The sequence below is a fragment of the Mercurialis annua genome, linkage group LG3 (genome assembly GCF_937616625.2).
Source record: "Mercurialis annua linkage group LG3, ddMerAnnu1.2, whole genome shotgun sequence".
NCBI lineage: Eukaryota > Viridiplantae > Streptophyta > Magnoliopsida > Malpighiales > Euphorbiaceae > Mercurialis > Mercurialis annua.
In genome coordinates, this window is record NC_065572.1 from 65,891,335 (window position 1) to 65,902,631 (window position 11,297).

Here is an 11,297-nt window from a genome sequence, read left to right on the forward strand (position 1 = left end):
ATTGAACAGCAAAACTTTTCCTTGGAAGCTAGGAAAGATAAACTTGCATGTGCTTTCAATTTGTTGTTAGAAAAAATAACGGCTGCATTAATCAGCAAACTCCACCTGGCAGCTACAGAAGCTAAAGAGAAGAAAGGTGTAGACTTTTGATTGTTGAAACTTTAAAGTTGTTTTAATAATGAAACTACTTAGCTTTGCCTTCCTCCTTCGCTTACTTCACCACTTTTTTAGGACAAAAAGGAGTATCTCAAAATCTTTCTCCACCCTCCATTTCTTTACTCCTTATCCAAATTCCAAATTAATAAACTTTACTTAATACCTCACCTCTCAATATGTTTTCATGATCTGTTTGCCACAAGTTTTAAGAATTTAAAACAAAGAAAAATAACATTTTTATCTTTCCCCATATGGATGTTGTTTTACCTCATTGCTCTTGTACCCAATTTCAATCTGGGTCGGATCCATGCCACACATGCGGTGGTTCGACCTTTTTGCCTATCATGGAAACTGTGGTTCAGTTTGAAGGTAATCGGATTCTTGATTGTGTTCCTAAATTGGTTGCTGGTGCCATTTCTGGTGCTCTCACGGGACTTTTTGCTCTTGGTAATTTGTTTCCCTTCTTGAATTTATTTTCTTAGAATCTTGGATCTTAATTTATTGATTTCAATGTTCGATAATGAAAAAGATTGAATCTTTTTGACGTATTTCTTGGTGTTGTTTGCATTTAGAGCTCAATTATGTATAACCCTTTTGTGAGTTGGAAATTGTTTCCTTATATATGGTATCTCTGTGCATTGCTACTGCAGCCGGAGCTGTCACAGGAGCTATTACAGGTGCATTAGCTGGCCGGGCTTCTGATTGTGGCGTTCTTCGAGGAGCGGGACTTGGGGCTATTGCTGGTGCTGTCCTTTCTGTTGAGGTTTTGGAGGCTTCTCGGGCTTACTGGTGTTTAGAACAATCTGGTTCTCGAGGTCCTTCGTCAATGGTTTGTACAGCTTTGCATTTGTAAGGAAGTACGTTGAGATCTTTTAAATTTTAATAATGGCTAACTATATGTGTGTGTTTCTGGTCCAGGCAGATTTCGTTGAAGAGCTTCTCCGGGGAAGATTCGTAAATGACCAGTTTTCACCAGCAATTCTAACTGCATATCACTGGCAGGTACGCATTCTATTTCATGTTTATATTGTAATTGGCTTAGAGGTTATCTCTTATTAACTGTATTTTTGGATCTTACTGCTGCATTTTTTATATATACTTTTTTCAATGCCTTGTGTATATAGTGTAGAAACCTCATTCCCTCTTTATCTCAGAATATTCACACCCAATATTGTAAGATCGACTTTTACTCAATTGAGAAATTCCAGAAATGTACAATCATTGGGGATATTGTTCTTCAATGACTATTAGGTGTATTTATCATGTAATTTGTGCATTGACTGTTAGACGAAACTTGGTGGAAAAAGCTGTTGCATATGCTATCACAAGCTAGTAGTGCGATCGTAATTTTACTATTGAAAAATTAGTTATCTGGATACATGAAAAGATCCTGTCTCCATTTACTTCATCTCGCTATATATTTTTGCTTGAACTGTTGACATTATGATGTTTAACATTCCTGACAATCGGTTCCCTTGTGAAAGTGTTTAAATCCACTAAATTCTTTCTGCAGTCATTTTTCACCTATGTCAAAGTGTTGAATCAGAGTTATGAATGAACAGCTTATTGACTTATTCTGTAATATAAATAATTTACGCTTTGCTCATCTGTGAAGTCCTGTTTACACGACTTAATTTCATCTTGTGATTCTGATATGTTGATATTTCCGTGATGATATACTCTTTACAATTCTTTTGTCATTACAAAAACACGTAGAGGTGCGGAGTGCACAATTTGGCTTTTTTTTTTCTTTTTAATTTATGAGAAATTATAAAGGGTGTTGAAATTTGATTAATCTGTGTTTTAGATGAGATTGATATTTTTATGCAATATCGATAATTTGGAGAAACAATTTTAAGTTTCACTTCTAATTATCGGGTCTTTAAGAGTTCATAATCCAAATTTGAACTCCCCTTACAACTATTTGAAGCTTATCTTTGATATTGGGATGATAAATCTTTTTTTTTTGCTGGATTATCAGGTAAGCATTCCGAACTTAAGTTCTGATGAAGCTCATGGTGAAGTTGCATCCAGAGGATTGTCAGGAGACTCACTTAAGAAATTGCCAAGTCATACCTTGGATGAAATCAAGGCAAAACAGACCATATGCTGCACCATATGTTTGCAGGTTTTCCTTTCTTACCTTTCCTTTTCTTCATTTGGGTTCGCTTTAGGGCAAATTTGGACCGTCAGATTGTACTTAGTTTTTCTTATAGCTGGTTATGGTGATGCTTTGGTCTCAAGATAGTAACACTTCTTTTCCTGCTATTGATAGGATATTGTAAAAGGGGAAACTGCAAGGACTTTGCCCCGTTGCCGCCATACATTCCACCTAACGTGTGTAGACAAGTGGCTCATAAGACACGGGTCTTGCCCCATATGCAGGCAGGATGTTTAGAAGACCAATGAGATGAGACTTGTTATATATGTGTATATTTTGAGTCGTGTGAGATAGAGTTTGTGACTGAACTGTTAGGTGATGTATCTGCAATTTGTTTGTACCGTAGCATTGATTACCATATACCCACAGAAAAAAAATAGTTTTTTTGTATCACTTTTGTAAACCTCTTAGAATCCTTAGCAGTATAGTTGTTTTTCAGAGTTGCAATACTGGTTTCATTACCAAATATGCTGGACAATCTTTCAACATCATATCTTACGTCGGCAGCTTGCCTGTGTACGAGTCAACTCATAAACAGAAAATGCTGATGCAAGTAGAAATTTGGAAGTACAAAAAGACATAAATAAGATTTCTGTTTTAACAATCTTATTTTATTTTCATTTCGGAAGAAAAATACAAAAAGTGGCTAATTTGGAAACTAATGACACTGTTGAATATTACAATGTGCTTCAAACAAGCTGAATTCCTATAAAGAATATATGGTACATAGTATACCCCAGCAGCACTCTCACCACAGATGTATCCTTATTGGCTTATCAGTAATATCAATGAACTCAATCCGGGAAGCAATGGTGCATTGTACAACAACACGATGATTGCAACAAGCTAATTATCTACCATGCAAATAATCTGCAAAGATGAACATCACCGGCTTAGATGAATATCAGTATCGGAACTGAAGTCGTAAAATATGAGCACAATTATGTTATGCAAGAAACACATAGGATCACATAGGGAGAAATTTTTTTTATCCATACATAAATGAGCATTGTTCTAATTTATGCCAGAAATTCAAAATATACCAACTTAGGGATGTTCCAAACATAAATTAATAATCATGAGAATTGAGAATGAAGAATATTGATGTGGTACCTTTATCAAATGAGATCTTTTGTTAAAATTATGCCGGTACTGCCACTGGCCTTTTGCTGGTTTTAATACCTTTTATAGCTGTGAAAAAGTTCAATTATACCAGAAATCTTGGTTAAACTGCAACATCCAAAATTGAACATAAAAAAGTTGTATATATTTTACCTTCTGCATAATCTTTAGCCCCAAATACAGCTGAACCAGCAACTAAAGCATTAGCCCCAGCCTCGATAACCTGCCAAATTGGAGATAAATTAGCTTCAATTAATATCATTGTGAAGATTTCTTACAACTTTTATGAATACTTTAGAACAAAAATGTATTTGTGCAGTGAAAACCTTTAAAGGAGCATTATCCAAATACTATGAGGTGTCAACTTACCACCAACAGCAATATATAAAATGTCGGCCCCAAATGGGAAATACTACTCTGCAAATTACTATCGAGATTTACAATGTCTGCAAAATGAAATGAAACATGATATTTACCTTATATGCATTCTTGGGTCCAACTCCACCATCAACCTCAATCCATGGATTTACTCCCTGTACATGAAATTGAGATGTACTACATTATAAAATCGTTCAAGGAAAGACAAAACAGAATCTACCAAGTATAGATGAGTACACAAAGCATTCACCAACACGATTATACCTTCTCTGCGCACATTCTTCTCAAATCAGAGATTTTCTTTACTTGACTCTCAATAAAGCTTTGTCCACCAAAACCAGGGTTCACGGACATGATCAAGACTAGATCAACCACTATAAAAATTGAACAAGTAAAACATTACTTTGATATAATGCATTTCAACTGGCCATGTGACATGAGGTATTGTGCTGACTTCTGAGTTGTATTGTAAATTCTTAAAAGTTTATTTTAACTTAATTTGTGTTTGTACTTTATATCCAGGAACGGAATCTACTTTAAAATGAAAAAAATAAAATGTAGCTCTAAACTGAGGAAGCAAAAGAAAGAATCCATGTAAAGGAATCCAATTCAGACGTGATCAGAGCAGAGCAGGTTATGGAATAACCAGTAGGCAAGGTGAGTCATACATGCAGTTCTATTTAATGAATTAAGCCAGCACCATACTCATGCAAGCTTCAACCTAAGCCATTACAAAACTAAATAACAAAACAATCTTCCTTTAATTTGACTAAACTGCCACATATTAATGCAGACAAAGAGATAGAAAGTGATCCATAGAGAAGAAGATACATTAATAGTCGTTTCGTCATGTCTGCATATTCTGAGTTCTAACAGTTGATCAATTAAGCCATTGTTTATTCTGTCATGCAAAGGTTATTGCAGAGGTTATTATTTCTGAATTTTAAGGTTCCGTTTATTCATGCATAGTTATGATAGACATGCATTTGAGACTGGTCCCAGCTGAGGAAAAAACACACTAAATATGGGAGAACCCTAACAATTTTGCTCAATAACATTATTGTGAAAATTATTAAAATTGCACAATTTCAAAAGATATGGACATAAAAATCTCAAAGAAATGTAATTATGAGCTTACCATCAAGGACATATTCTATTGCAGTCAGTGGGGTACCAGGGTTCAAGACAACTCCAGCTTTAGCTCCAAGATTTTTTACCTACCTTGTAAGAGAATGTTAAAATGTAGACACCTAATAGTAGAGTAAAATATGAAAATAATAATTTGCAAATTCAAAATCACATAAGGATTCTACACAAGCATTTTTAGAGGTTTATATTTAGGTAAGCACATTATACTTTGAACTAGAAGCCTGTAATATTAAAGAACAAGACGTGTGATTTTGATTACAGCAGTTGTTAAAAAATGCACGAGTTTTAAAACACTAAGCATTCAAGCATTAACACAAGTCTTAAAAATGCTTGTTTGTAATATTAAAGAATAAGACCAACTTACAACACCTTAGACAGTGTGATCTTACAGCATTGTTAGAAACACATGAGTTCTAAACCAATAAGCATGCAAGCATTACCACTTCAAAACTGTGCCAAAAAAGGCTATAAATATTCTAATCCACATCAGTCGTAAGAAATGAAGTTTGCTATTCAAGCCCCTCAGAAGACCTCCAAGGATGCATGAAATATATTGTGTTTTGACATCTAGTATCCACAAAATATTTTATAGCTAAATCGTGGGCATACAGAAAAAAGATCAAAAGAAAAATATACCTCATTTACTGTACGATGCAAATGGATGGTAGAAGTCTGCTCGCAGTGGACACTGATTATATCAGCTCCAGCCTTAATAAAATCTGGAATTCGTTGTTCAGGTTCCACAATCATCTGTGGTATTTAATTTAATGTTAGAGAAATGGAAGAAACAACTGCATAGCTGAAAACATAACATGAAAATGAGAAGTACCAAATGCACATCCAAAGGAAGATCTGTCACTGGACGCAAAGCATCAACCACTAGAGGTCCAATGGTGATGTTTGGAACAAAACGACCATCCATAACATCAACATGAATCCAATCGCAACCTGCCAGCTCCACTGCTTTTACCTAGAAAAAGAGCAAATAGAACATAACATCACAAATAGTTCAAAAAACAAAAGAGAAGAAAGAAGAACATAACTTGTCATGGGTCAGCATACTGCACAAGAACTCAATGGGAAATAAACATAAAGTGAAAAAAAAAAAAAAACTCTTGCTATAGCACAAAGAGTTGTCTAAAGAGGAAGTTCAAACATACAAGCATCATTTTAGCTCAAGAGCTATGTACTATATTATAGAGCACTAAAGAATGCCTGACAGGCAGTAGTAGAAAACAGAGTCAAACCTGCTCCCCTAGCTTTGCGAAATTAGCAGAGAGAATGGATGGGGAAACAATGATATCACTTTTAGAGAACTTATCAACCCGAGATGTTGCTTTCACTACAGTTTGAATCTTTCTCCTGCAATGCAAGCCAAAATGTTGCAAAGGTGTCACAAACAAACTGCATAATAGCTAGAGCTATAAGATGTCATGCAGCATAAGCTGGAAAAAGAAAGTCCCAACTAGTGACAAGTACGCATGTCCAACCAAAACATGAACTTAACTCTAGCATACAACTCTCAAAGAATATAAAATAAAAAAAGTTTGGCAGCACAGGTCAGAACTTGTAACATGCAGCCTTTCTGTTCCACCATCAAACAGAAGAACATGCAAATTGGAGGAGAACTCAAAGTTCAGAGCCATCAAACTGTAAATTAGTTGTTCACATAATGAAGAAATAGACAGAATATCCAGCTATGCCCCAGGAAAAATCATGTAAATAGAAAATATCCTGATTCTTCCCGCTACATTTAATGGTTTAAGAGATGGGGATATGAAAAAAGAAAAAAAGCAGTAAAACAAAAATGTGGCATTTAAAATTATTGAGTACATTATAAACATGACTAATTTCATTTATAAATGGGTCCAATTCCAATCTAAACCAACACAATCAAATAACCAAGCAATTAAACAATCCAACAACCAACAGCTATTAATACCCAATCATTCCATGGAGTGGGACTCAAACTTGAGATCACATATTCACAGTGCCTCCGCCATGATCAACTCAACCAAGGCCTTATTGGAAAAAGGTTAAAATTTGAAGTTTCTAATAACCTAATTGAATTAGAATTAGTATAATGGGACATGGACATCTATCTACTATCTCAAAAGAATCTAAAATATAATTAAACAAAAATTCTAACTAACTTAAGTAGTCAGACAGTAAGCAGTTCTCCTGATCTAAATCTCAAGTCAGCATAAATACAAACAAGCAGAGTGCAAAACACATTCTAACAATACATGAGCACATATTTCAACTCAATAAATGCAATTTACTTTAAAACTAACCAAGTCAATTGAATTATTTATCAGCATAAGCAACACCAAATAATTCAAAACAATTCCTGAAGGAAATAGCAGCATTTTCAAAACTGAATTTTGCAAAAGACCCAATTAATCCAAGAACACAGAGAAATTCGTAAACCCAATAGAGCAAAACAAAGAAAAAAGTGAAAAGTGAATACCTTGAAAGAGTAACAGAACTGGGTTGGTTAAAAAGATGAGTTTTTTGGAGAGTAAATCCTCCTCCAAACCCATTGATCTGAGTTGTGGATGAACAAAATGAAGCACTAGTCATATCTTTTACCTTTAAAAATCTATTTCGTTGTCTCTAAATTTTGATTTTGAAGTGTAAGAAAATTTTTGGTGGTTTGGTTCTGTAATAATTGTGTTTGTATTTCTTTGCCACCCATATTTCAGCGATTACGACTAAAAATCTTTCAAAGAGAATTCGCGTGGCTGACACGTGTCGTCTTGGATTTTCGAGGTCGTTTTTGCTTATCTGCAATGGTTGGCGCTCCACTCTGCTGACGTGTAATTTCTGCTCGGACATGGTAACGTTGTTTTTTTTTTTTTGCCAAAGGACATGGTAACGTTGTTGAGTTCAGTTTTTTGATCCCAAAATGATTCCTTTGTTTTTGTTCTAAAATTAAATTTTCATTTCATGATTTTTCACAACAAAAATAAAGGTCCTAAACAAACTTTAAAATTTTAAGATATATTAAGTTCGATTTACATAATTAATTTAGGCCAATGTCGTAAAAAGGCCAAACCTTTCGCAAAAGTTTCACAAAAATCCTGACTTTTCAATTTTGTCGATTTTGGCCAAAAACTGATTATTTGATTTCACAAAAATCCTGACTTTTTAATTTTGTCGATTTTGGCCAAAAATGGAGTTTCACGAAAATCCTGACCTTTCAATATATGTGCATGCCACGTAAGAGGCACATAGGCAAAATTGAAAACAAATTGAGAGTTGGCCACAATTAAAACCAAAAAATCTGTTTTTGGCCAAAATCGATTTTATTGAAAAATCGGGACTTTTGTGAAACTTTTATAAAAGATTTGGCCTTTTTATGATATTTGGCCATTAATTTATATCTGAAAGGTAGAATTCAACAATTTGTTTAAATGCATAACTTAGAAATAAACAGCTCTTATAATATCTCTTGTGAAAAATATAACCAAATTTTCGAAGTCTTAAAACCCAAGTTTTTACAGCTAGACTAAAAGGAAAACAATACTATTACTTATCTAAATAAATTTTTAGAAATATAAGAATTGGTAAAAGGAAACAAACTGTGATCTGAATTTGGGAAAATCACTAGGCACAACTATATTCATGAAAACTCCTGCTTAGTAGGGTATTCAAACATCACAAGTAACAAAGAAGCGCCACAATTAATATCCAGTTTACAGAATGTTGATAACAATCTATGGTGCAATAAGTTCGAGCTTTGATTCCATCAATTCTTCCTTCCTTCGGATAAGATTACGTGATATCCATGACTGCATACAGATGTAGACTCGATCAATGGAATGATACTAAACTACGAAAAGTGACAGGATTTAATAGGTTAGAATGTAAAGAAACTCATTACGTTGATTTAAATGGTGCACTCGTGGCTCCAACTGGCGTGTTGAAAGCGACTTCTTGGAATGGGCCGGCCATCTTACCGCGTGGGAACCATCCAAGGTCTCCACCCTTCTTTCCTGAAGGACATTCTGAATATTCTGCTGCTACCTGAGGAATAGAAAATAGAGACACCACCTCATGAAACTACAATTATATATAACTTACTATTTGGCTTAGAAAAGCCAAAAACAAATTGATCCGCTCAGGGATAACTATTTATTTCTCAAATAATACCCAGAACCAACAAGCAATGAAAGGGTATGGTGAAATAATGATGAAACTTGGTCTAGTTAGGACTGGCTGCAGCTGTCACAAAAGGAGTGAGCCAGGTAGTACTTTAGATTACTTCAAAGATGATGAAACCTGATTGGAACCAGAGTATAGAACTTCAAAAAATTGATGGATTTAAATAACTTTGTATAAAAGAAATTAAAACGGAAATTTATTTTATTTTGATTATTGAATTAAAATGTCTGTAAAAATTCTACTATGCCAGTCTGTTTTATTGAATTCACATTGTAAGAGACACAAGCTATAACAAATTCACAATGTCTTGGGAAAAAGATAATTCAATTAGATGGTCATCGGTAAAACAGAAAGACAGTTTTCTTATGTTTTTCCATCTCTAACACTGTAAAAGATTTGTTTTGAAGTGAATAGAAATAGAAGACATTAAATTGTCAACAATTCAGAATCTACCAGTCTAGTATATTTACCTTTGCAAACTCAGCAGGCGGTACTTTGTCTCCATTGTCTAGCCAACCATCTTGCAATTTCTTGTAAGCTTCATTGATCTTGCCCTGCTTCTCGCATAAAATATGCCTTGCTGAAGAAAATTAAGAAATGAGAATATGTCATGATGACGAAATCGCACCAACAGTAATGTTCTAATTTTTAAAGATAAACTGCAGAAAAAGAAAAATTTAAGAGAGGAAAGGATAAAAACCTTTGACATAAGTGCAAGTTCCAAGTCCATCTGATTTTCCAGCTTTCCCCTTGCCCTTTGAAGCATTCTCGTCGCTAGAAGCTGCTGCTTGCTTCCCTTTTCCTTTGCCTCCCGCATCTTTTGCTTTACCCATTGCTAGCTAGAATAACCTAAAAACACTATATCATCACAAAAGAGAAAACAAAAACTGTATACCCATGACATGAGGCACGTGCAATAAGTAAGGATTAAAAAATTGCGGTTACTGAACAATAGGTCTTTTATAGAACGGGTTATCATTGTTCAATTTGTTACATTCTGAAATTCCATTTTCATATCAACGAGTAGCCATTTAGGCTAATAAATGCTTGTATGGCATCGGAAAATTGTATGGTTATCCGACTTTGATGCCACATAAGTGATTATTGGCCTGATCAGCTATAAAGTTCAGTTACCAAAATATAACAAATTGAACCATAGTAGCCATCCGTTCTATAAAAAAAACTAGAGTTAACACTTAACAGCAGAAAACTTTAACCCTAATAAGTAAATTAGACTTTAAGCTACTGTAGAAAAGCCAATAATCGCAAAACAACGGTTCATAAATTTCTATACTATTTTTTTCCTTATGCAGTTCATCCACAAATTTCAATTCTATAATTTAGAATGAATTCGATTCCCATAGCTTGAAAATTTAATTAAACAAGCAAAACAGACAATACATAAACAGACTTAACTGCATAATGTCTGTATAAACTCAAATTTAACAAAATCCAATCAGACTAGCATCCTAATTATAGTTTAAAATTATGAAAAACACGGTCTACTGTTCAGAAATTTAATGATTACTGGGCAGAGAAACCACAAGTGAAAACTAATAAATATTTAGTTTACCTCGACAGAGTTCCAATACGAAGACTGAGAAATGAGAAACCAGATGCTGCTGTAATTCCCAAAATAGAGACGCAAAATATCGGAGGAGATTTAGTCGCATAATTACAGGGTTGCCATTAAAGTCTCTGTTTACGGGCCTATTGTTAAATCTTATGGGCTTAAGCCTATGGACTTCTGACATTGAAAATTGTAAATCTATCACCAATATAAAAATCTGATGTATTTTTACCAACTCGACAACTGAAATCGACAAAAAAAAGTGTTTTTATTTTAATTAGGGCGCTGATCAAATTAGGGCATTTATTTGAGAGGAGGAAAACACCGAATTTTTACATAAATAATATATTTGTGAAAAAAATAAAAGGTGATAAATTTAGATGACGTCTTTTAAAAGGCGTCATTAGAATGAAAAAAAACGTATAAAGATGGTAACTTTATATAGAATTAACCCTATTTTATACTTTATCTAAACTCTCTAATTATAAATCGTTTGAATTTTTTTGAATTTTTTTAAAACATAATCTGTTTAAAGTGCTGTTTCTTGGAAACAATTGTAAATTGTGTTTTAAAAAATGTTTGATGTTGTTTTTT

General features: G+C 34.0%; 3 protein-coding genes across 4 annotated transcripts; 1 reads left to right on the plus strand and 2 right to left on the minus strand.

Annotated features, from left to right (window-relative positions):
- The first annotated feature begins 213 nt into the window (after positions 1 to 213).
- LOC126674381 (NEP1-interacting protein-like 2) lies at positions 214 to 2,764 on the plus strand. The gene is made up of 5 exons (XM_050368829.2): positions 214 to 603; positions 807 to 985; positions 1,075 to 1,158; positions 2,138 to 2,284; positions 2,432 to 2,764. Exons 1-5 carry the CDS (start codon positions 408 to 410, stop codon positions 2,552 to 2,554), a joined length of 729 nt encoding a protein of 242 aa, XP_050224786.1. The 5' UTR covers positions 214 to 407; the 3' UTR covers positions 2,555 to 2,764.
- A 142-nt stretch (positions 2,765 to 2,906) lies between these two features.
- LOC126674380 (ribulose-phosphate 3-epimerase, chloroplastic) lies at positions 2,907 to 7,652 on the minus strand. Its single transcript, XM_050368828.2, has 10 exons — positions 7,437 to 7,652; positions 6,214 to 6,328; positions 5,796 to 5,936; positions 5,603 to 5,716; positions 4,956 to 5,034; positions 4,082 to 4,191; positions 3,916 to 3,972; positions 3,593 to 3,662; positions 3,431 to 3,508; positions 2,907 to 3,187 (listed from the first exon to the last, which is right to left on the minus strand). The coding sequence occupies exons 1-9, from the start codon at positions 7,547 to 7,549 to the stop codon at positions 3,459 to 3,461; spliced, it is 849 nt and encodes a 282-aa protein (XP_050224785.1). The 5' UTR covers positions 7,550 to 7,652; the 3' UTR covers positions 2,907 to 3,187; positions 3,431 to 3,458.
- Positions 7,653 to 8,558: 906 nt separating this feature from the next.
- Positions 8,559 to 10,811, minus strand: LOC126675497 (uncharacterized). 2 transcript variants are annotated; one of them, XM_050370142.2, is made up of 5 exons: positions 10,707 to 10,811; positions 9,834 to 9,991; positions 9,604 to 9,713; positions 8,853 to 8,995; positions 8,559 to 8,760 (listed from the first exon to the last, which is right to left on the minus strand). In XM_050370142.2, exons 2-5 carry the CDS (start codon positions 9,964 to 9,966, stop codon positions 8,718 to 8,720), a joined length of 429 nt encoding a protein of 142 aa, XP_050226099.1. In that variant the 5' UTR covers positions 9,967 to 9,991; positions 10,707 to 10,811; the 3' UTR covers positions 8,559 to 8,717. The 2 variants fall into 2 exon arrangements, with proteins under 2 accessions (XP_050226099.1, XP_050226100.1); XM_050370143.2 differs by having other exon boundaries at positions 9,834 to 9,982; positions 10,707 to 10,761.
- Between the last annotated feature and the right edge of the window lie 486 nt (positions 10,812 to 11,297).

Excerpts from the sequence above, each read along its gene's own strand:
- LOC126674381 (XM_050368829.2), top strand. The coding sequence starts at position 408 with ATGGATGTTGTTTTACCTCATTGCTCTTGTACCCAATTTCAATCTGGG. Across the intron at positions 604-806 it reads CACGGGACTTTTTGCTCTTG|CCGGAGCTGTCACAGGAGCT; the intron begins GTAATTTGTTTC and ends TTGCTACTGCAG. Across the intron at positions 2,285-2,431 it reads GCTGCACCATATGTTTGCAG|GATATTGTAAAAGGGGAAAC; the intron begins GTTTTCCTTTCT and ends TGCTATTGATAG.
- LOC126674380 (XM_050368828.2), bottom strand. The coding sequence starts at position 7,549 with ATGACTAGTGCTTCATTTTGTTCATCCACAACTCAGATCAATGGGTTT. Across the intron at positions 3,973-4,081 it reads GAAGAATGTGCGCAGAGAAG|GGAGTAAATCCATGGATTGA; the intron begins GTATAATCGTGT and ends TTTCATGTACAG. Across the intron at positions 3,663-3,915 it reads GACCCAAGAATGCATATAAG|GTTATCGAGGCTGGGGCTAA; the intron begins GTAAATATCATG and ends CCAATTTGGCAG.
- LOC126675497 (XM_050370142.2), bottom strand. The coding sequence starts at position 9,966 with ATGGGTAAAGCAAAAGATGCGGGAGGCAAAGGAAAAGGGAAGCAAGCA. Across the intron at positions 9,714-9,833 it reads AACTTGCACTTATGTCAAAG|CAAGGCATATTTTATGCGAG; the intron begins GTTTTTATCCTT and ends AATTTTCTTCAG. Across the intron at positions 8,761-8,852 it reads AGTGCACCATTTAAATCAAC|TCATGGATATCACGTAATCT; the intron begins GTAATGAGTTTC and ends ATCTGTATGCAG.